General features: G+C 44.7%; 1 protein-coding gene across 2 annotated transcripts in view; it reads right to left on the bottom strand.

Moving 5' to 3' along the window:
* Positions 1 to 22,927, bottom strand: part of RNF123 (ring finger protein 123) — a 454,378-nt gene that overhangs the window by 36,486 nt on the left and 394,965 nt on the right. For both annotated transcript variants that reach the window (XM_029599662.1, XM_029599663.1), the window contains exon 37: positions 6,987 to 7,081. In XM_029599662.1, coding sequence (XP_029455522.1) covers positions 6,987 to 7,081 — 95 coding nt within the window. The remainder of the gene's footprint in view (positions 1 to 6,986; positions 7,082 to 22,927) is intronic.

Below are 22,927 nucleotides of genomic sequence, written 5' to 3'. Positions count from 1 at the left end.
ATGACATCCTTCTTTTTATTTTCCATTCCCTTCCTAATAATTCCTAACATTCTGTTTGCTTTTTTGACCACCACAGCACATTGGGCTGACGATTTCAATGTATTATCCACTATGATGCCTAGATCTCTTTCCTGGGTGGTAACTCCTAAGATAGAACCTAATATTGTGTAACTACAGCATGGGTTATTTTTCCCTGTATGCATCACCTTGCATATGTCCACATTAAATGTCATCTGCCATTTGGAAGCCCAATCTTCCAGTTTCACAAGGTCCTCTTGCAATTTATCACAATCCGCTTGAGATTTAATTACTCTGCATAATTGTGTGTCATCTGCAAATTTGATCACCTTGTCATACCCCTTTCCAGATCATTCATAAATATATTAAAAAGCAACTAAGTACAGATCCCAGATTCTCGTCCTCCCATCCTCCAAATTTAATATATGGCCCTGTTGGGCTGTGTACTCCCCCACTCCCGAAAACCCTCCTAAAGTTAAAAGTGTGGTGGATCCACAGGTCAGGCCTTCTCCTCCCACCCCTTCCTGGTTTCTATGTAATTTAATCAGGCTGTCTCCCACCCACTCACTCACAGGTTCCATATCCTGGGCCCCCAATGTAACGACAGTTTGGATTACTCTTCCCTATGTGCATCACTTTGCACTTGTTCACATTAAATTTCATCTGCCATTTTGTAAGGTCCTTCTGCATTTTCTTGCAGTCAGCTTGCGATTTAACAATGTGGAATAATTTTGTATCTATTGCAAATTAGATCATCTCACTCATTGCTCCCTTTTCCAGATTTATAAGGTATATTAAAAAGTACTAGTCTCAGGGTCACATGGCATGGTCTGAGGGGATGTACAGGCTGATCACATTGCCAAGGTTAAAAAAAAATCTGTTAATGATATCGTGAAGCTTTTTGATAGAGTGGAGGCTTGGGTTTCCTTGTTGAAGGATGATAAGGCCTTAAAGGAAAAGATCATTGCACTGGAGAAATCTGCCTTGGAGAAAGATGACAAAATAGATGATCTTGAAAATCATTCAAGACAAAATAATTTGTGATTTATTGCTATCTGTACAGTTCTGATTCTGAATTAGCTCATTTACTGGAAAACTGTTTAGTGCAGCTGTTGCGCCTGTCAGATTGGATTGGAAAGATAGCAGTGGCCCCCAGTATTGGTGGCAACAGGTTGTAAGGAAATGCAGAAGGAACTTGTGAGACTAGGAGACTGGGTAACTGAATAGCAGATGAAATTTCATGTAAAAAAAAGTGCAGACAACTGCACATATAATCTGTTTCTGTTCCTTAAGAGGACTTGGTGCTGATACAAGGGACACTGTTACTGAGAGCACACGCATGGAAACCTGGATTAATTTAATTTAATTTTTTGATTCACAGTCTGTTTTCCAAGGGGTGAAAACCCATTCAAGGTGAACAACATCGGAATAGTCCTGATGGGGGGAGGAAATACACAAACAGCCATATGCTATGTTGGAATCAAATAACAATCAACTTGCAGTCATCAATTAATACACAGGCAGTTTACGGTTAAAGATTAATGCAACCAATGTGTCTTCAAGCAGTTTGTCATGGTATACTTTTGAGCATACAAAAATTTCTTTAGTGAATTCGCAAGAGGAGGCTGATACCTGTCCTATAAAATTAGATCCTTGAGCATATGACAGTGAAGGGTGATTTACGAGGTTGGCACATTATAAATTGATGCATGGGTGGAGTTTATGGGCCTTTGAAAACAGAGGTGGGTTGATGAAAACTAGATAACAGCATCAGGTTATAGGGTTACAACACTGAAAGATCAGTTCTGTAAACTCATTTATATTTCTGGTGGCTACTGTAGGACAGTTTGTGGCTAGTTTTCTCCTAATGACATGCGCCAAGTGAATCATGGTAAACAGATGGATTAGTGCATGAAGCAAAGTTCCTGGTGCAGCCTGTGAGAACAGTGCAATTGGTGCAATGTGGTCAAATGAAGGAGGCAGCCTAGACCATGGTATAGAGAGAAGGAATGGCCTACTGGGTACAGCAATGCACTGAAAACCAGGAAAGCCAGCGTTCAAATCCTGCTGACATTCCTGGGGAACTTGGGCAAGTCACTTTATTTCCCTTTGCCTTAGGGACCCACTTAGATTGTATGCTCTTTGGGGTATGGACTTATCGTTTCTCAATACTTATCACCATAGTACAGTACTATAAAAATAAGTATTATCAGATTTGGAATTTAGATTTAACTACTTGCCTTTTCAAACCAATGCTCCAAGCAAGTTACAATTCAGATATAGTAGTAAGTCCCTGCCCCAGAGAGGGATTGCAGTCTAAATGGACAGCAAAGGGACTTGACCAAGGTCACAAGAGCATCGGTAGAAGAAATGGGACTTGAACCCTGGCTTCTCTAGCTCTCAGTCAGCTGATCTAACCGCTAGATCACTCCTTTGCTTATTATTATTGTTGTAGCTACTTTCTGCAACCATGATTGTGGTCTGTGGGTTGAGAGGGGGGGGGGGGGGGTGTGCAGATCTTCAGGGCTGACAATCACAGATCAGTACAAATGGTTATTTGGGATAGGAAATGTTCAGAAACCTTGTACCAGATTGCCAGGGATCTGTGGTGGCTTGAGCCCAACTATAAAGGACAGGAAATCCTCATAGCACAGTCATTCTGGAGTATGAGGAAATTTCAACACAGCCAAGATTTCTGAGTCATGCAACAAAGGTGTTAAATGTTAAGGCTTCAGGAAGCAGTTTGACCTTGTATGCCTGGATTCATGCCCCAGTTGTTCTGAGCCCTTCAAAGCAGATGACCTTCACTCCTGGCTCTAGCAATGCACTGAAGTAGCAGAGGACTGATTTAATAGTCTCATCACCGATAGATCATGTAGAATTCTTACCAGCTTCTAAGCCAGGTCACAACTCTAGGCTATGAAGCCTTTACTCCTGGGCCCTAACAGCCTCAGACAGTCTGCTCAAGCAGATCTTGCAGCTAGACATGTCATGCACTTCCCAGTCATTGTGACTATCAGGAGAAACATCCCTTGTGCACATTGGGAGCATTCCCTAAAACCTCTAGCTTGCTTCAGTCTGATCTCATCCATGAAAAGGTAAGTGGTTCAAAAGAAATACAAGCATTGGAAACACAGCAGGGTCAACAAACAAGTTGTGAAACCTTTTTATTGAACTAACTTTATACATCTGTGACAAGTTTTACCGTCTACATGAATATGGTATCTCTGGTCCAGTCCTGCAATGGTTTAGTTCTTTTCTCTCAGATCGGCTCCAATGTGTTGAATAATATCATAAATACTCATACTGGTCTGAAATCTTGACCGGCCTGCCACAAGGTCGGCTCTTTCAGTTATTCTTTTTAATATCTATCTAGCTCCCTTATGTAAAGTTCTAGCTAGCCTGTGCGATGGGCACAAAACTCTATGCGGACGATATTCATTTCTTTGTATGGGTTCGTCCTTCCTGAAAAGATACTGTGGAGTTGGGTCAACTTGTGTCTATCTACCATCAAGAGATGGCTGTTTTTCAATAAACTATCCCTGAATATCTCTAAAACTCAATGAGTTTTGATCCAATGCACTCATTCTAAGATCTCTCAATTTTCAATTGTTATTGAAAATATCACATTTCCATTTAACTCTTGTATACGGAATCTCGGCATGTTAATCCTTTGCACTCATTTCACTCCCATGTTAAAAATATATTAAAGTCTGGCTTCTTCAAACTTTGAGTCCTGTGTGGTCTCAAACACTTGCTGGAAAAGTCCAATTTCCGAACTGTGGTCCAAGTATCCACCCTTCCAATCATTGATTACTGTAATTCTATTCTGTTGGGATTACCTGCGGCAACTTTAAGACTCCTTCCAATTATTGCTCAGTGCTGCTGCTCACCTTATTTCCAGCAGCAAAAGACACGATCACATTACACCTGTACTTACAGACCTAAACTGGCTACCGATCACCAAATTGATTAAGTACAAAGTTGCAGTCACTACTTACAAACTGATTTCTGACTCTGTCATTCCGTGGTGCAATGCATTGTTACATTTGTATTGCCCCTCATGACAACTTCGCTCCTCTCAAAGGGGCCTTCTGGATGCACTCTCACCACTGCACGCCAGGTCATGCAGCACCAGAGACTGTGCTTTCTCTGTTGCGGTCCCTGTTATCTGGAACTTTTTTCCAGAGTTGCTATGCCTAGCGGATAGTTTAAAAACTTTCAAGACATTACTAAAAAGATGGTTGTTTAAAGCAGGCCTTTTATTAGTCTATTACACTGTCTCAAGCATTTCCCCATCTGGCTTTTGATTGTCCTTGTCCTTTTATGAAAGGCTGTTATGTATAATTGGTATTTTATGTATGTTTTTATTTGTACATCACCCAGTCTCATTGTAGGCGATCAATAAATTTGAATAAAAGATAAAAAAGATGAAGAAAGTTATCTTCTCTTCACCAGACTAACTCTTGAAAGCTTGTCACTGATGTATTAAGTTAGTGCAATAAAAAGATATCACCTACAAATTGTTTGTTCACCCTTAAATTCCATGTATCTAACTGGATTAACAAAAACCAAACACATCAAGGCACTTGATGCATTTGGACAGAACTGGGCTGATTTGAGACCTGAAGAATGGCCAATGTGAAAAACATCATTGAAAAAGAAAAAAACTTTATTCAACAAGTTACCTATTCTAGAAAAGAAAAAGCCAAAGAAAACAAGAAGGAAAGGACAAAGAAAATTGTTCTGCCTTGAGGGCTTGTTCAAAGAAGAGAAAGATCTTAAGTATAGACAGTATGCAGAAGTGGACTGGGAATGCTAAGTCTCCACAAAAATTGCTTGAAGCAGAAGCTTTGTCCAGCCTGAACCACAATCACATGTGGGTCATGATGGCAGAGACATGGGGTGGCCAGTGGAGACTACCCGCTGGCTACCAAATAGAAGAAGAGGTGAAGCACCAGGCGGAGGTGGTCAGAGCTCATCCCATGCATCAGCAAGTGCAAGGGCCAGCTGGCATGTGGCAGTATGCAAGTACTTTTAAAACTTGCGAGCCAGATGTGTGGATCTAGTGCACTGCGATGTAAGCACAGTGCCCATGGGTTTTAAAAACACTCATACAGTGCCATATGCTGGATTGACACATTTCAGCAGCAGGGCTGATCCAGACCTGAGACTTCATGTCACCCTCCTCCTGTGGTGGGGTTGAGGGGCTTGCGACATAGGGCAGGGGAAAGCAGCCATTCACCAATGCAGAAAAAGATGATGTCAGTCATCTGTAAGAGATGTGCTGGAGGACAGCTGGCATTGGGTAAAGACTACACAGAGATAACAGTATGTGAAGACCGTCACAGGGCGAGGACTACTCCACTCCTTTCTTCTCCAATACAGTTCATGTGTCCTCTGCACAGTGGGGAGCTGGCAGAGAGTGCTTTGGATACTGCAATACTGGCACTTCCTGGACCTGCTTCTGTATGCCCTCCATAGCCATGCCACTGCCATGTTTCCAAGAACTGAGCGCTCAGTTGTAACAGATTGGGTTTTGTCAGGGAGTCTGGGGATGCATGACACACCAAAGAGGGAGTTAGTGTGCCTAGATTATGCCTCCCTTGGAAGATCAGGCTGCAACTCATTCTAAAGCAGCTTTTGTTTCTGCTGTGCCTTCGTTCTTTCTTACCTGAATGCTGTTGCTCGTTGCATCAGGGAATCCTGTTCTCCTTGCCCCAGAATGCTGCATTCTGACTGCTCTAAATTGCTAGCAAAATGGGGTGTGTATATATGGAAAAGTAAAAAATGCACAGACTTATTATGTTACATGGATGTCTCTGCTTTGTGCAAGTTTTCATGGTTTATAGTACTGTATTGCTGCATTAATAAACTTTAGATATAATAAAAAATATGTAAGCAAAATGGTATCTGAGAAACCATGATACAGAAAAGTGTGGGATCAAGGCACCCATCATATAGAGAAGTGTGGAAACTTAATTTCCATCAGTTTTGGCTGAAAATAAAGGACTACCAAAGACAAGTCTTTCAAATGTTAATGTACAGTAAATGAATATTGTAATCACTTAGGCTGTAACTTTCTTTAGGAAAATCATCTTTTAAAAATCAAACCTTTATTCATATTATTATGTTAATGTGATAGTGAGGACTCAATTTCTGATATTACCATAAATATAATTCTTGTGGTGAAATCAGAAAGTAAATTCTCACTATCACAGTAACATTAAAATATGGAAAAACTGAGATCATTTCCAAAATTACAACCTCTCAATTAGTTATTTCAGGGATCATTTACGGTAATATTCTTAAAAGTAAACAATATAATGGTCTAAGTGCTCCCAACAGTCTGCCTGAGGGCATCTACCCTGAAATTGTAAGTCTTCTCTCTCAGCATACTGTATATTTATGTGCCTCTATTATGACAGACTGAAGTTACATCATTCCGCACTGACAAACCACTGGTGTCAAACACTGATATGTCTCTTGAGGTCTTAATACCCCACAACATTAACACATTTGAAAATTATCCAATCCACACTAGACTTTTAAAGTTACAGCTAAATAAATAAGTGGGGAAAAAAATGAATCAATTATTAGATTTTGGAGCAGAACCTGTATATGGCACTCTTCAGTACAACTGTACAATGTTTACACAGGACTCTTACTATTAGTCAGTAGGTTTTCCATGAGGTACATTAGTGTAGGAGAACTGAGCTTATTGAGAGCCTCAGGTTCACAATCCATCATCATGAATAAAGTTCCTATATGCCATGTTGTGCAAGCTTCAGTTCCTAAATACTTTGAAATCTTGAATCCAGTATAACAAAAATCCAGCCATACTATTCATTTGGGTCATGTCTCTGAACCTGAATGTTGCTGACACTTGGAGCATCTGAAAACAAACAGTAGACTGAACTTACATTTTCAAAGTATTCCTGTTCCAACGGGAAGGCAAGAGTACTTACAAGGGTGGAAGCCGCTGCCTGCTTGGATTCCTCACTCAGGTGGGCTAGCATCTGATCCACCTTGGACAGCTCATCCTGGCTGATGTAGTCTGCGTCTGAGATGAAATAAAAAGTGAATGTAAGAGGACATGGAGAGAAAATGGAAACTGGGGTCAATGAGAGAAAATATAACAGATCGTGAGCCCTTTGAAGACAGGAAATATCTACAGTGCCTGAATGTAATCTGCTTTGAAGTGCTGAATACAAATAAACAAACAAACAAAAAACCCCAAACAAACCCAAAAGCTTCACTATTCCTAGGGGGCTCAATTCACCCACATTTTCTTTGGCTTCTGGAAATCAAGTAGTAAATAAATACAAATAGCAACTGTTGTTGAAGCAGATATTTAGAAATAACAAAAAGAAAATATCTGTCACAGCCTGAAGAAAGATATTTGGAGCATCTAGAAGATACCACCATAGACACCTTTAGTTTGATATTCATCGGGCTGGTGAGTAGGAAAATTACCCTGATAACTTTCCCAGGATATTCAGCAGAACCCAGCCAGATGGTTTCCTAGGTAACTTTAGGATGCACATTTTTCTGTCCAGACTTACCTGGCTAACAGAATATTAGCACTCACTGACTAGTTTAGCCATGTTCCCAGAATGTTTCCATCACCACTTCTAGTTACCGGGACAAAATTTAGCTGGGAAGAAGGGGGACAGCAAAGTTGTTTATCTATAATAGCTGTTCCCCAAGAATATCAGTCCTCACCCACAGGTGATGTCATCCGATGGAGCATGGAGTGAGATTTCTTCAATGCTTCTAAAGCTTTCAGCTTTCAAGGAGCTTGCATGGCCCAACTCGCAAAATCTTGTCACGTGGGGCCTCAGTCTATACAAAGCTAAAGGGATTGAAGAACCAGCTCTAAAGGGTGGCAGGAGGATGTTGTGAAGAATGACATCCTTCTGACCTAGAACATCTGTTGCAGGTGAGCAAACTTTGCTTCCTCTGAGGACAAGCAGGATGCTCAGTCCTTACACATGGGGAATATTCCTAGCTACAGACTGCTTCCAATGCAAAAAGGAAGAGAGAAAAACTCAGGGAAAACAGTGCCAATGAGCAAAACTGTTTTTGATGTCACAGGCTATTTTACATTTTCTGTTTTCATTTTTTTTCTTTTTAAATATAGGACACAGTCTGGAAATAAACTAACAAGCTCTGGGGGGATAGAGTTGGGCTCTAAACCTCAAAGAGACTCCTCAGGATGGACCGGTCAAATCTGTTGTCACTTAGGGAGCCCTGTCCAAATAATAATGAGATGTGAACGTGTGGAGATCTTGCAGATCTTAGGTGAGCTACTGATGCCACCATTGATCCAGTGCTGTGAGCCTTGATATGTCTCACCAGATTCATGTCTGCGTGGGCATAACAGAATGAGTTGTAATCTCTTAGCCGATTAGAAAGAGTACTCTTGGCAACCATAGTTCCAGGTTTATTGGGGTCAAAAGAAACAAAAGGCTGGGTAGACTTTCTAAGGTTTTCAGTCCACTCCAGATAGAAGGCCAAGCCTCTTTCAGAATCCAAACTGTGTGATGCATATTCACTTTTGTGAACATATGGGCTGGGGAAAAAGTTGGAAGGACAATTGAGTGGTTAAGGTGGAAGTCCAACACTGCCTTAGGCAGGAATTTAGGGTGCGTGTACCGAAGCACCCTATTAAACTTCTTATAAGGTGGATAAGTCACTAGGGCCTGAAGCTCACCGACTGCAAGCTAAAGTGATCCCTTTCAAAAATATCACTTTCTAGGTCAGGTACTCCAGCTTACAGGAGTTTAGTGACTTAAAGGGAGTTTTCATCTGCTAGATCAATACCAGATTTAGGTCCCATGACACAGCAGGAGGCATGATGAGAGACTTCAACTGAAGCAAGCCCTGCATAAAACATACAACTAAAGGCTGTACAGAGATATGTGTGTTTTCTACATAGTGATGATAAGCACCAATTACAGTAAGGTGAATCATGACTGAGTTAACCTTCAGAACAGATACTGAAAGATGTAGAAGATTTTTAAGCAGTTTTTGTACGGAAAAGGAGAACGGGCCTAGTTCCTTTCCTTCACACCAGAAGGCCAACCTCCTTCACTTAAAACCATTTGATCTTCTCGAGGAATCCTTCATAGAAGCCAGAATACAAAACATCCTCTGGTAAATTCAGGGGTTGCACAGCCACCCTCTCAATATCCAGACTGTGAGGGCTAAGGATCCAACACTGGGATGGCACAATATCTCCCGATCACGAGTGATAAGAGATGGGAAATTCCCCACCTGACTAGATTCCTGATTGACAATGCCATTAGGAGCAGAAACCAACCTGTCTCAGCCAAAAGGGTTCTATGAGAATCAGAGTTCCTTGGTCCCTACTAAGTTTCAGCAAGGTCTCTGAAGACCTTGCTGAAACTGGACTTTTCTTCCTTCTGAAAATCAAAGGGAATGGTATCATTCTCTTAACAAAATCCTAAAGTCCCCTCATCCTGGAACCAGTGGCATCGTGAGAATTTCTCCAGCTTCCATGAACAGACTATGATCTTACTGGAAACTGATATTATGTGAAAGAGCTCTTCCCAGGACATTAATGCCTGGCCTCATGAAACTCTGCCTACTTGGAAAGAATTTCCAGTTCCCCTTAGGTTTGTTCTCAGGCAACATATGAGCCTTGGAATTGCCTAAATGCTTGACCAATCCTTCCCAAAAAGCAACCTGCTATGAAAGGGAAGAATGCCAAACTATGATTTGGATCACCCAGTGGCCATTCGTGGGCCAGTTGCATAGCCATAGCAAATGCATCACCAACACTGAAGACAACATATTCCTGGCGGATATGTGCGCCAAATCATACAAGGCATCTGCAATAAAGACCCACTCAGACTCCAGTTGCTCTGCTTCTTTCTCAGAGACAGCCTCTTTGGAATCCACCACAGGGATCTGCTGCACCCAGCCATGAAACTACTACAAACCACCTCCCTGAACACCAAAGCAGACACCTCTTTAGCTAGATTCTCCATCTTATTATTTTGAGAATCCTTAAGAGTGCCACTACCCTAAACAAGAACAGCCGAAAACTGGGCATCTACTCTGGGCAGCTTCAATAGCTCCAAGGCATCCTAAGGAAGAGGGCTCAACTTGGCCATGGCTCTGCTAACCTTTAAACCAGTTTAGAGACCAAGGCCTTTACCTTGCAATGAAAAAGGAAAGCCCAAGAGGGGCCTCTAAGTCCATCCAATATGGGTTCTTCACTTTCCTCTTCTTAGTACATCCTTCTCTTCTTAATCCATAGCTCCACTAAGGCTTGAGAAATCATGGCAGACAAATCCTTCCGCTTAAAAAGACCTAACCACCTTCAGGTAATTTCCACTGCTACTGGTATCTCACCCTTCTATAAAAGAGATCCTTCCACATTCTCATTCCCTAGGAGGCTCACTGGAATCTCTAGGGTGAAATTCTCATCCGAAGACCTGATTCCATGCCCAAATCCCCATTGGGGTCAATCTTTCTGTTCTTGGGATGTGACAGAACCAGAGGGCCCCCCCGAAGGAAGCCCCTTTCAGAAGAAACCCACCAGTCACAGCACTTTTAATTAAAAAAAAAGGTTTTGTGCATTGATAACAAAACTTCTGATCATCTTCAATAATGTGCCTCCCTGAAGCACCCTCTGACTTGATCTGCATAGCCCCGAACCTCCTGCAACCGGGGTGAGAAAAGGGGGCCCAGCCAAATCCGCTGCTTGATTACCCTGCATCATGGTAGAAAGAGACAAAATGGCTGCCATGCCGTGTCTTGCCTGCTTGAGTCTACCTGGGACCCTAAAATGGAGCCCCAGGATTCCTGTTTCATCATCGTCCTGTGATTCACCTCTGCAGTAGTCGCCCCCTCTTTCGAGAAGCCCTCCTCGCTATTCACATAAATCACCAAGACTATTCCCCACATGCAGAGCAGCGCTTCCCATGCTGTACTTGCAGCATAGAAAAAAACCATGAGCTGACCTGCACTGATTTCTGTTTCCCTCCATGCACAGCAAATTACTGAAAAACTCAGCACATACCATGGGAGAAAGGGCTCCAAACCTCCTGCCTGTCCAGTGCTACCGCAGCTACTGGCTGCTCTCAGCTCCACTGAGGCCTGGCCTTTTTTTTAAATTATTTAAAGGGGAATTCTAAATAAAATAAGGCAGCTCAAAGGAAAAAAAAAAACAAAAAACTTTTCTGAAGGCATCTTCTTCAACCAGAGGGGCCCTGGATCCGCTCAGAGTGGAAGAGTGAGGAACAGAAAGAGGGAGCCCTGCTCGGCCCTACTCTACCAGAGAAATAGCCCACAAGTTAGGGTCTAACACTCATGGAAGCAATTCCAACACCAAAATGTCTGCTTTTTAAACAGCCTAACCATCTGCAGGAGACATGAGAATATTGAGAGACTGTAGGTGGCACAGTAGCTTAAGTACCAAGTGTGCAGTGAAGCTTTTATTCTGTGTCTCCATCTGCTGGTAGGGGAGAAAAACCCATCCATCTTGACTGGTCTGTTGGATGACTGGAAAATGACAATATTAGCAGTCGAATACTTCCCTCACCAAAGACAGTATAACATCATGTTGGGTCATATCAAGGTCCATCGAGACCAGCAGCCTATCTACGACAGTGGCTAGTCTGAGTCACAAGTATCTAGCAGAACCTAAAAAGTAGATCTATTTCTTGTTACTCACTCTCAGGGATAGCAATGGCTTTCCCTAGTCTACCTGGTTAATAAAGTTTTATGGACTTTTCTTCCAGGAACTTGTCCACACCTCTTATTCATTATGCTAGTTGCCTAGCCCAGTCTTCTGGCAACAGATCCCACAGCTATTGCTGTTCCTGAGAGCGAGTAAGAAGAAATAAAACTACTTTTTGTGATCTGCCAGATTGTGTGACCCAGACTGGCCACTGTCAGACAGGATGCTGGGCTCGACAGATCTCTGTCTGACCAGGCACGGCATTTCTTATGTTCATGCTGCACCACCCTGAGGCATAAATAAAACTACAGAATCAATATGTGCATGTCAAAGAATTCTACAGGTACAAGAAAATCACAAGTAAAGCAAAGAATGATCAAACGGTGAAGTTGCACATGAGCTTTTGAGATCAAACTGGTCTTTTCTGTCTGTCTACAACTGAACAGGGAACCTGCGTGTTCTGTAAAGTTCATGAACATCTTTCAATAATTCTTATGTTGGTCCAAAGAGTTATCATAACATAAAAAGAATTCCCTTTCAAAATATGAACATTTCAGCAGAATTGCCATCCAATCAGATTTTTTCCAGTGGGAACACCGTTTGAAAAGGAAAAGCTCAAGGTTATAGCCATGAAAATGAGGCCAAAAAAGCAAGTGTCATGGTCATGAAGTGTGCCAGTATGGCATACAAAAGGTGAAGTGGCATGTCAGCCTTGTTCTCAAATGAGACATTAGCTAGAGGTCGACACCAAGTGCCTTCCCTCTTTCTCTTGTGTAGATCATCTGTTTCTGCTGCCATTGTGCATTCTCAGCGGAAATAAGCAATCTATATATAGTAGGTCCAGAAATAACCAGGGTCCTTAATTAACTCTGGCAAACAACTTTGCCTCCTGCCTGTCTATGCAGGGAATGAGTGTTACTCTGGCTAAATTACAGGACAAGGACACCACCATTTTTTTTTAGTATAAGCTCATTTGGGATTCTCAACAGCTTTACTTCCTCTTCATTGTATGCTGTCCTTCTATGTCTGGTGCTCTTGTGAATGTAACATTCATTCTCTTCTATGTTGTATTGTTTTATATCTTTTCTTTTTATTTGATTGCCTGCCTTTCGAAATCTGATCTCAGAGCGAGTTACATTCAGATACAGAAGGTATTTCCCTGGCTCCAGACGGCTTAAAATCTAAACTTGTTCTTGAGGCAATGGAGGGTGAAGTGACAGACCCAAGGTCAAAAGGAGTATCGGTGGGAGAAATGGAATTTGAAACCTGGTTTCCCTGGTGCTCAGCCCATTTCTCTAACCACTAGGGCTACTCCTCTATCATCTACTTTTTTTTTTTTTATTGTACATGTATATTGTTCTCTCAGTATAAATACCAAATTACATCACCCTGGAAATCTGTAGAATAGTTATATAAAACAAGAATCAGAAACAAACATTTTTGGAACCAACTACAGTTAAAACTGAATCAAAGAAATTATTTTCCCAGGTTCAGAAAGTGGCAGAGCTGTGCTTGAAACTGAGGCACCATATATAGATGATATAGATATCTATCTATAGCCACACATACACACACACACATACATATATACACCAGGATATGTGCCCCTGCTCACTTCACTTGCCAACCTTGTCAGTCAGCATCATTCCTGCCTAGGTGGAAAATGCAAGGAATAGTTGATTGCTTGGCGATGAAACTAAAGGAAGGGCAGGGAGAGAGCTATAGGAGCTACCCTGCTCCTCCTTTTTCCCTCTAAGAATGCATAGACCTTATGGGAAACCCCCTCAGAATCAGAAGGCAAGGACTGCATGCCAGCTTCAGAGTGTCTTTTATGACTTCATGACCTGGATACGTGCATTACAGAAGACATCTTGTACTTGATCTTTTGGGGGTAGGTGTCTGTGTGTGAGGAGGGCTCTATGTGGAAGGTGTGGAAAAATGTGGAAAGTTTGCAGGGGCCTGATTGTGTTTGTGTGTGTGCATGTGTATTTTGTGCATGTGAGGAGAGATGTATGTGATGCAGGAGTGGTGGATAGGTAGTATGAGATGTGGGGGGTTGAGTGGGGGGATGTGTGTGTAAAATCTTTCCTCCTCCCCCTCTCCCTTATGTTTGTGTGTGGGAGAGGAGTATATATGTGGGAGGTGAGAGTGGGCAGTGTGTGTGCACACACTCCTTCACCCTTGCATACTCTCCTCCCCTTCCCTGTATGTGTGTGTCTAGAGGGGTAGGTACGTGTTATGAGGTTGGTGTGGAGGGTAGTGAGTCAGTTGTGTGTATGAGAAGCAAACTGAGAGCATGTGTGTGCATACACTCCTTCCCCCTCACACTCTCTACTTTGTCCCCCCATGTATGTGGGTGGGGAAAGGGTTGTTTATGAGTTGTGGGGTTGCTGTGAGTGATGTGGGGGAAGGTGTCAGGGTGTGTGTGTGTGTGTGTGTATACATTCTGTCCCCCTTGCACTCTTCTAGTTTCTCCCCCTCCTCTATGTGTGTGTGTGTGTATGTGTGTAGGGGGTGGTAATGAAGGGATAATATGTGGGGGTTACCCCTTCCCTACCCTTGTGTGTGTAGTAGATGGAGCGAGTGTCTGTAGGTGGGATGTAGATGAGAGGTGTGGGTATGTGAGTAGGGGGAATGGAGTGATGTGGTGGGTGTGTGCATAAACTATTTCCCCTCCTCCTGTTTGTGTGTGTTTGGGGGGTTAAGTTGGTGAGAGTGATGTGGATGGCTAAGTGTGCGTGTGTGAATGATGAGTGTGGTGCACTCTCCAATTTATTATTCCTCTCTGTGTTTGTGTGTGGCTGGGGGGGGGGGGGGTAGGCACTCTCCTCCCAGTGTGTATGAGTGGAGAATAGTGGTGGGAGGTGGCATGTGTGTGTGTGTGTGGGGGGGGTGGATGAGTTGTGGGAAGGGTGGCATGCATGTGTGAGGCAGGTACTCTTCACTTTACCTTCCCTCTCCTCCTCTTGTGTGTGTGTGTGGGGGGGGGGGGGGGGGGGAAGGCAATAGGAAAATTATTCCCACCAGCACATGGAGTCAGAGAGCAAAGCTTCGAGGCACTGGTATCTCAAGTGTGCCACCTGCAGCTCATCAGTATTTATCGATACCCAAGCAAAGTTTAATTGACAAAAAACCATCTAATTCCTGAAACAAGGGTGAGCAGGAAAAAACTCCCTCAAGAGTCTGAAACAAACGACCCCAATAACGAAAATCAGGTTTGAACCACGGTTCATAACAAAAACCAAAATATTATAGAATCATTCTGATAGATTCCCTGTGTACAGCAGCTAACCGTTAGGTAAATCAGTCTTTCGGCAGTAGCACTCGGGCGGGATCCTACACTGATCTCCAGTATTACAGGAACGAAAATTAGCAGGTAAGAACCAATTTTCCTTTCCTGTACATACCCAGATCAGTCCAGACCAGTGGGATGTACCCAAAGCCACATTACACCGGGCGGGAACCCGAAAAACCCGCTCACAAGATGCTCTCCCCAAAAAGCGCTTGGTCCAGATCCCTATCATCCAGACGATAATGCCTTGTAAAGGGATGCAGGGAAGACCAGACTGCGGCTCTACAAATCTCCTCAGTAGACAACAACTGACAATCCACCCAAGAAGCCACTTGCGCTCCACCCAAGAAGCTGCTTGCGACCCTTCCCAATGTAGGCCAAGCAAATTGTTTCCTTCAGCCAGCGAGCCAAGGATGCCTTAGATGCCTTTTCACCCTTCTTCAGACCTCCAAAGAGCAAAAGAAGGTGATCTGATTTTCGAAAAGAGTTAGTGACCTTCAAATACCAAAGGAGAGCCCGGTGGACATCTAACAGATGAAGATCTCTTCCCATAGCAGTGTCACAAGCCCAATCAGGGAATCCGGGTAACTCCATGGACTGATTAACATGAAAGGCAGACACCACTTTCGGCAAAAAGGAAGGGACTGTGCGCAGGGACAGCCTATCAGCCGCAATGCAAAGGAAGGGATCCCTATAAGAAAGAGCCTGCGATTCTGAAATACGCCTCGCGGAACAGATGGCCACCAAGAACACTGTCTTCAAGATGAGGTCCTTTAAGGAAGCGTGTCCAGAGGCTCAAAAGGGGGAATCACAAAGCGCCCTTAACACCAGATTGAGATTCCACTTCGGGCATAATTTACGAAGAGGAAGACGAAGGTGCTTCACCCCTTTCAGGAAACAGACAATGTCCGAGTGGCTGGCTAGAGGCCTGCCACCTACCCGCCCCTAGGAGACATCCCAGGGCCGAAACCTGAACACATAGGGAACTATAAGCCAAACATTTAGATAATCCCTGCTGCAAAAACCCCAAGACCTGAGGAATGGTCCCCGACAATGGCACTACACCCTGCTGATCACACCAGACTTCAAACATCTTCCACACTCGAGAATATGCCACAAACGTCGAGGGCCGCCTGGACTGAAGCAGGGTGGAAATCACCTGTTCCGAATAAACTTTCATCTGTAACTGCCACCTCTCAAACACCAGGCTGCGAGAGAGAAGTGATCCTCCCGATCCGAAAAAATGGGCCCTTGTCACAGGCGGTTCGACAGATGAGCTAGGCGTAGTGGACAGTCTGTCGCCAACTGTACCAGGTCAACAAACCATGGCCGCCACAGCCACTCCGGTGCCACCAAAATTACCAAACCGGGATGGTCCTCTATGCGCCGGAGAACTCACCCGATTAGGGGCCATGGAGGAAAGGCATACAGGAGGATTCTAGTTGGCCACTTGCAGACTAGGGCATCTACTCCTCCTGCCCCGATTTCCTTCTTTCGGCTGAAGAACCGGTCTGTCTTGGTGTTGACACGGGTCGCCATAAGCTCCAGTTGGGGAACTCCCCCATCAGGCACAAATGTGATTCTAACCCTCCCGGGATAGTTCACACTCCCCGGGATCCAGCTGTTGATGACTGAGGAAGTCCACCTGCATGTTGTTCACACCTGCCACGTGAGAGGCTGCAATGTCTTCCAGATGAAGCTTGGCCCAAGTGAAGAGGAGGTGTGCTTCCTGTGCCATGGCCGGACTCCAGGTTCCTCCCTGGCGATTGAGATATGCCACCGTGGTGGCGTTGTCTAAGAAGACTCAAACCATTCTCCCCTGCACCAGGGACTGGAATGCCAACAACGCTTTGCGGACTGCCCTTGTCTCTAGGCGATTGATGGTCCTTACCCGAACGGTCGTGGTCTAGGTTCCCTGCGCCGCATGACTGAGGCACACTGCTCCCCAGCCTTGAAGGCTCACATCCGTTGTCACGATCACCCAATCCTGGACTTCGAGGGGCATCCCCTTCTGTAAGTTGTCTTCCGACAGCCACCATTGCAGGCTGGACCTGATTCGCTGCGACAAAGGCAGGGGTAACTGGTATTGCTCTGAGACTGGGTTCCACCGCAACCGTAGATCTCTCTGCAACAGTCTCAGGTGAGCAAAGGCCCAAGGCACCAATTCCAATGTTGAAGCCATGAACCCCAGAACTTGTAGGTAATCCCACACTCTGGGGATTGGAAGTTGTAACAAGAGACACACTTGTTGCTGCAATTTGTACATCCTGTCGTTCGTGAGAAACACCCTGCCCTAGAGGGTGTCGAAAGAGCTCCCAAATACTCCAGACACTGTGACGGAGTCAGATGACATTTCGCTTCGTTGATTACCCAGCCGAGGGACTGGAAACAATGGATCACATGAAGAACCGTCCGTTCGCCTTCCTCTTCCGACTTGGTTCGAATCAGCCAATCGTTGAGGTAAGGAAGGACCATTATCCCCTCCTTCCGAAGGGGCGCCGCCACCACGACCATCACCTTGGTAAAGGTGCGCGGGGCTGTCGCCAGTCCGAACGGCAGCACCCGGAACTGAAAATGCTGATCCAGGATCTTGAATCGTAGGAATCTCTGGTGAGCGCTGCAAATTGGGATGTGTAGATAAGCCTCGGTGAGATCCAAGGAGGTGAGGAACTCTCCCTTTCGAACCTCTGCGATGACTGTTCGAAGTGTTTCCATTCAAAAAAGTGCCATCCTTTTTGGGAACCACGAAATAAATGGAATACCGTCCCCTCCCTCGTTCCTCGGACGGCATGGGGATGATCGCCTTCAGGGCCAGCAATCTTTGTAGAGTGTCTTCTACCGCAGCTCGCTTACTGCGGGAAATGCATCGCGATTCCACAAAGGCCGGCATGAGAGGCTGAGAAAATTCTAAGGCGCAACCTTCTTTTACCACCTTCAACACCCAGCGATCAGAGGTGACCCTAGCCCACTCCTTGTAAAATTGGGACAACCTGCCCCTGATCATCCCGTCCAAGGAGGGGGCGGGCCTGATTTCATTGGGCAGGCTTCTCAGTTCCGGTTCCCTGACCAAAACCACCTCTGGCAGGACTGGAGCCGCGAAAGGACTGCGTATGGAAAGAGGTCTGTCTGGAACCAGAGGGTGGAACACTCCTCCATGACCTGCTTTTTTGGAAATCCCGAAAACGGGATCAAGGGCTGAATGATTTCCAGTAGGGCTTTCTATCTTCCGGCAGTTTATTGCCCTTGGAATCCCCCAGAGATTTCATCAGCTGATCCAAATCCTTTCCAAACAGCAACTTCCCTCAAAGAGGCAGACTGCACTGTTGTGACTTGGAGGAAGCAACCGCTGCCCAATTGCGGAGCCATAGGAGTCGCCGAGCCGCCACCGAGGAGACCACAGTCCGGGCCACTGAACGCACCAAGTCATAAAATGAGGCAGGGAGCCTAAAAACGTCCTTGGAGGTTCTTACCAGGGCTGAAACACTCTTCCCTCCTCTTCAGGGGTCTGCCTGACTCTGCACCACCGGGCAGACTGATTTACCCCGGGAGCTGCGGTTAACAGGGAACCTTGGAGCTGTTTGTTTTTTTTTATTACACAAAAACTTTAACTTTTAGTAACAGAAAGAAATAAAGCCTAAGCTAAGAATAATAGAAAAAAATCCCCAAAGGGGCTACACTTCCCTGTACCGCAGACACTGAGGGGGAGCCTTCGGGTTGTTGAGGGAGCCAGTCCCCTGGCTAACAGGGGACCCGGAACCACACGGGCTAGCACCGCCCGGCTCTACCTGAGGGATGGCCCAGACACTGAACTTAGCACCTCAGGGAACAAGAAACATCCGTCTCACACAGAGCTGCAGTTATATACGACCACCATCTGCTGGAGTCAGAGAAATACCGATGAACTGCAGGTGGCACACTTGGGATACCAGTGCCTCGAAGCTTTGCTCTCTGACTCCATCTGCTGGTGGGAGTACATAACCCACTGGTCTGGACTGATCTGGGTATGTACAGGAACGCCACTTTATCTCCCTCTCCTTCTTACTATTCGCTTCCACTTTCTCACTCCCTTTGCCTACCCAATGTATGTGGGAGGGTGTGCATAATGTGAAGCATGATGGGGATGGGGAGGTAATGTGGGAAGGAAGTTTGTGTTTATGTGTGCAGGTTCCCTCCCACCACTCCTCTCTCCTGTGCGTAAATATATAGAGAGATGGTGTGAGTGTATTGGCACGGGGGGTGTGTATGGTGTAGGGAAGATGGTGGTTGGGGGTGTGTATGTATGTAGGGCTTTTGTTTACATTTTTTGGGAGGAGTGTGTGCTGGTGGTGTGGTAAGGTGGGGGAGTGTGTAATTTTTGGAGGGTTAGTGTGTGTGTTGGGGTTTTTGGATAGATAGGCATAGATGGAGGGGCAAGGGTGAGGGACTGGAGTTGCAGATGGGCACACACTCTCCCATCCACCTTTGTGCCCTTCCCTCCAATTACAGTGACTTCATCTGCCATTACTCTTACCCTTCTCCTCCCCTGCCCTTTCCCACTCACTTAGCCCCCCGTCCCCTCGCACCTCAATCACATTCACTCACCCCTCTCCCCACCTAATTCTCTCACTTAGCCCTATCCCCTCACTCACTCTCCTAGTCTAGCCATGCTCTTATCTCAATCCCTTCCTCTTCTCTCACTCATCTGTCTCACCTTTCTTGCCTTCCTTCTAGTTCTTACTCCTACTCTCACTCTCTCTCCTCTCCCTTTACTTTAGATCTTCTCTTTCAGTTGTCACCACAGAGCCTCTTTTGTCTTCTACTGGTGGGGCCTGGGAACCCCACCAGGCTTTTCATTGCTCACTCCCAGTTCCAGGTGAGTGTCAGGTCCAGAACAGAGGGCTTCTGAAAACACTGATGGCTTTCATAATACACCAAACCAAGTACCTGATTCACTATGGGTTTTTCCCATAGACACAAAATCGGAAAAAAGCCTTAATGAATCTAGCCCTAGGATTGGCATGGAGTCCTGATTTTCTGGCACACTTATGCCAATGGTTCCTGAATCATCTTTGGGTTGGGACCGCTGTTGATAAACTTATTAAATAGTTTAGAGGAAGAAATAAATAGAAAGACTGCAATTTTTTAGATACCAAACTGTGCTGAACTTTATATTTATTTTTATTTATATTCCACCTTTCAGGCACTTCAAAGCAGATTACATTCAGGTACAGTAAATATTTTAATTGTCCACAGAAGGCTTACAATCACAATCTGGTCATCCCATTGCAAAAAAGACAAAGCAGACACCGAGTTGGTTTCTTTTGAAGCTTTTGAAGTGCGAGAAAAATGATAAAGGGGATGGAAAAGCTCCCTTATGAAGAAAGGCTAAACAGATTAGGGCTCTTTAGCTTGGAAAAGACAACAGAGGTGCTATGATTGAGATTTATAAAATAATGAGTGTAGTACAACAGGTAAATAGGGAACGGTTATTTACCTTTTCAAACAACGCTAGCACTAGGGGATACTCCATTTACATAGCAACCGGCAGATTTAAAACAAATTGTAGGAAGTTTTTCACTCAGTGCAAAATTGAGCTATGGAATTCTGTTGCCAGAGGATGTGGTCAACAAACTAACATAGTGGGGTTCAAAAGAGGGTTGGACAACTTCCTGAAGGAAAAATCCATAAACAGTTATTATCCAGGTAGACTTGGGAAAGCCAGCGCTTATCCTTGAGAGAGTGATACAAGATATAGCAAATGTTGCTTACCTGATGTAACAGGTGTTCTCACAGGACAGCAGGATGTTAGTCCTCACGAATGGGTGACATCGAGGATGGAGCCCTGTACGGAAAACTTTTCTGTCAAAGTTTCAACAAGCTTTGACTGACACTGGCACACTGGGTGCACTGAGCATGCCCAGCCTGCAATTATCCCTGTGAGCCACAGGTGTCTCCCTCAGTCTCGTCTTATAGCTAAAAAGCGCAAGCGAAACTAAAATAAAAGTATACAGACCCAACTCCGCGGGGTGGCGGGCGGGTTTCGTGAGGACTAACATCCTGCTGTCCTGTGAGAACACCTGTTACATCAGGTAAGCAACATTTGCTTTCTCACAGGACAAGCAGGATGGTAGTCCTCACAAATGGGTGAGTACCGAGCTGAGGATGCCCGGGAATGCACCAGATACACCGCAGATGCGCAAAGGCGTAACGACTGAGGTGGAAATGGGAACGGAGGGCATCCGCAACACCATAATGGGTTCGTGGAAGGATGTTGGGTAGTGAATTGAAAAAAGTAAGAGTAGGCGGACTGGCCAAACATGGAGCATGCCGGCTAGTCAAATGTAAGCAATAATAGGCTGCGAAGGTATGGAGAGGACTCCAGGCTGCAACCTGATAAAAAAGTACAAGCAGCAGTAACCAAAGGGAAGCTGTTAAGGCTAAGACGGACACAACAGTATGTGGATACCCACAGTGTTGTAGTGAAATGTCTGCTTGTTGGTAGGAAAGGAAATATAGACCACTTAATCAGAAGGATTAGGTCTGTGTGGCCACTGGAAGTAGCAGCTTGACCCTTGCATGAAGGAAAGAGTCAAGTGGAATTCACATGGAATGCAGTGCAATGTAGATAGAATGTAAGCGCAGCATTACTGTCCAGGAATGTGGAAAACCCACTCTCTCCCTAGGGCGAGAGAGAGAGGTTAGGAAAAATTAATAGAGTATTTCCTGAGGAAAGGAGATACAACATCTACCTGAAAAGGATAGAAAGTTGAATGCGTAGAACTACTCAGTGGCAGAGGAACGGAGTCAGGTGAGTATGGAAAGAGTGCATAACTCACGGACCCTGCTGGCAGGAATGACATTAAGAGGGAAAGAAGTTCCCTTGCCAAACTGTGGAAGAGAGGAATGGAAAGGCTCAAACGTAGAATGTATGAGACTTATAAGGAGAATATATATGTTCATTCCGTGATTAGAGAAATAGAGGCGGCTTGATCAGTGGATAATCCATGGTAAGCAGACTCAGAGAGGATTACCGAAAACGGGAACCCAACTCCCAAAACGATACACCTCCTAAGAGAAAGGTGTATCTATGTGGAGGATGTCTGGAGAACAGAATCCGAGGGAGTAAGAAAAAATGGTGGGAAAGTAAAAGGGGTAATACCTCTTTTTTTTTTTTTTTTTTTTAGCGTCAGGAGGTAAAGCCTGCCATATTAAACGGCAAGATTTATGTTTAGAAGGTTTTGTGACGCTACCAGAACCTAAGAACATCAGTAAGTCTATGATTTGGGACTGACTGGTGAGAGAATAAAAGGTTACTGATATGATGGATTGAGAAGTATGGGAAAGCATACTGATCTCAGTCAGGGAGTGGGGAAAAAAATACTGAACCCCATCCCAGTTCAACATTAGAAGAATGCTGGCTACGAGAGGCAGCAGAAGAGATATATTGAAGAGGCCTTTGATGGAAGAAAAGGCATCTAAGGGAACGCATAGGAAACATGTGCAGGGAGCAGAACCTGTGCATCGTATGGAATGATGCAGACGCCGAGGAAAGTTTAGTTAAACTCAGCGTTAAAAGATTTGCCCTGTACACATGTTAATTGAGACCATTCGAGAGGATAGAACCTACGTGGAGAAGGTCTGATAGAGCGTTCATTAAATCTCTTAGATATGTGGCCCAAGGACGCATGAAGTGAACAAGGGCCAAGGGTAGAGCTGCGCAGCTGTCTAGCAGAGCAGCTAAGAGGTAATGCGTGCTTATGAGTTGGAAAGCACATTGTCCCTATGCTGTCTGTCTGTATGCACAAAGAATTGTTGCAAAAGCAGTATTGGAAGGCATAAGGGCATAACTCATGGGTGCAACGTCCAGGAAGTTTATGAGAAACTATTCTGGAGTGCAATAGATGCATAATGGGTTGACAGCTTTC

Source organism: Rhinatrema bivittatum, chromosome 4, assembly GCF_901001135.1.
Source record: "Rhinatrema bivittatum chromosome 4, aRhiBiv1.1, whole genome shotgun sequence".
Taxonomy (NCBI): Eukaryota; Metazoa; Chordata; class Amphibia; order Gymnophiona; family Rhinatrematidae; genus Rhinatrema; species Rhinatrema bivittatum.
The sequence above is the reverse complement of the archived record's forward strand: the minus strand, read 5'-3'. Positions and strand labels throughout refer to the sequence as shown.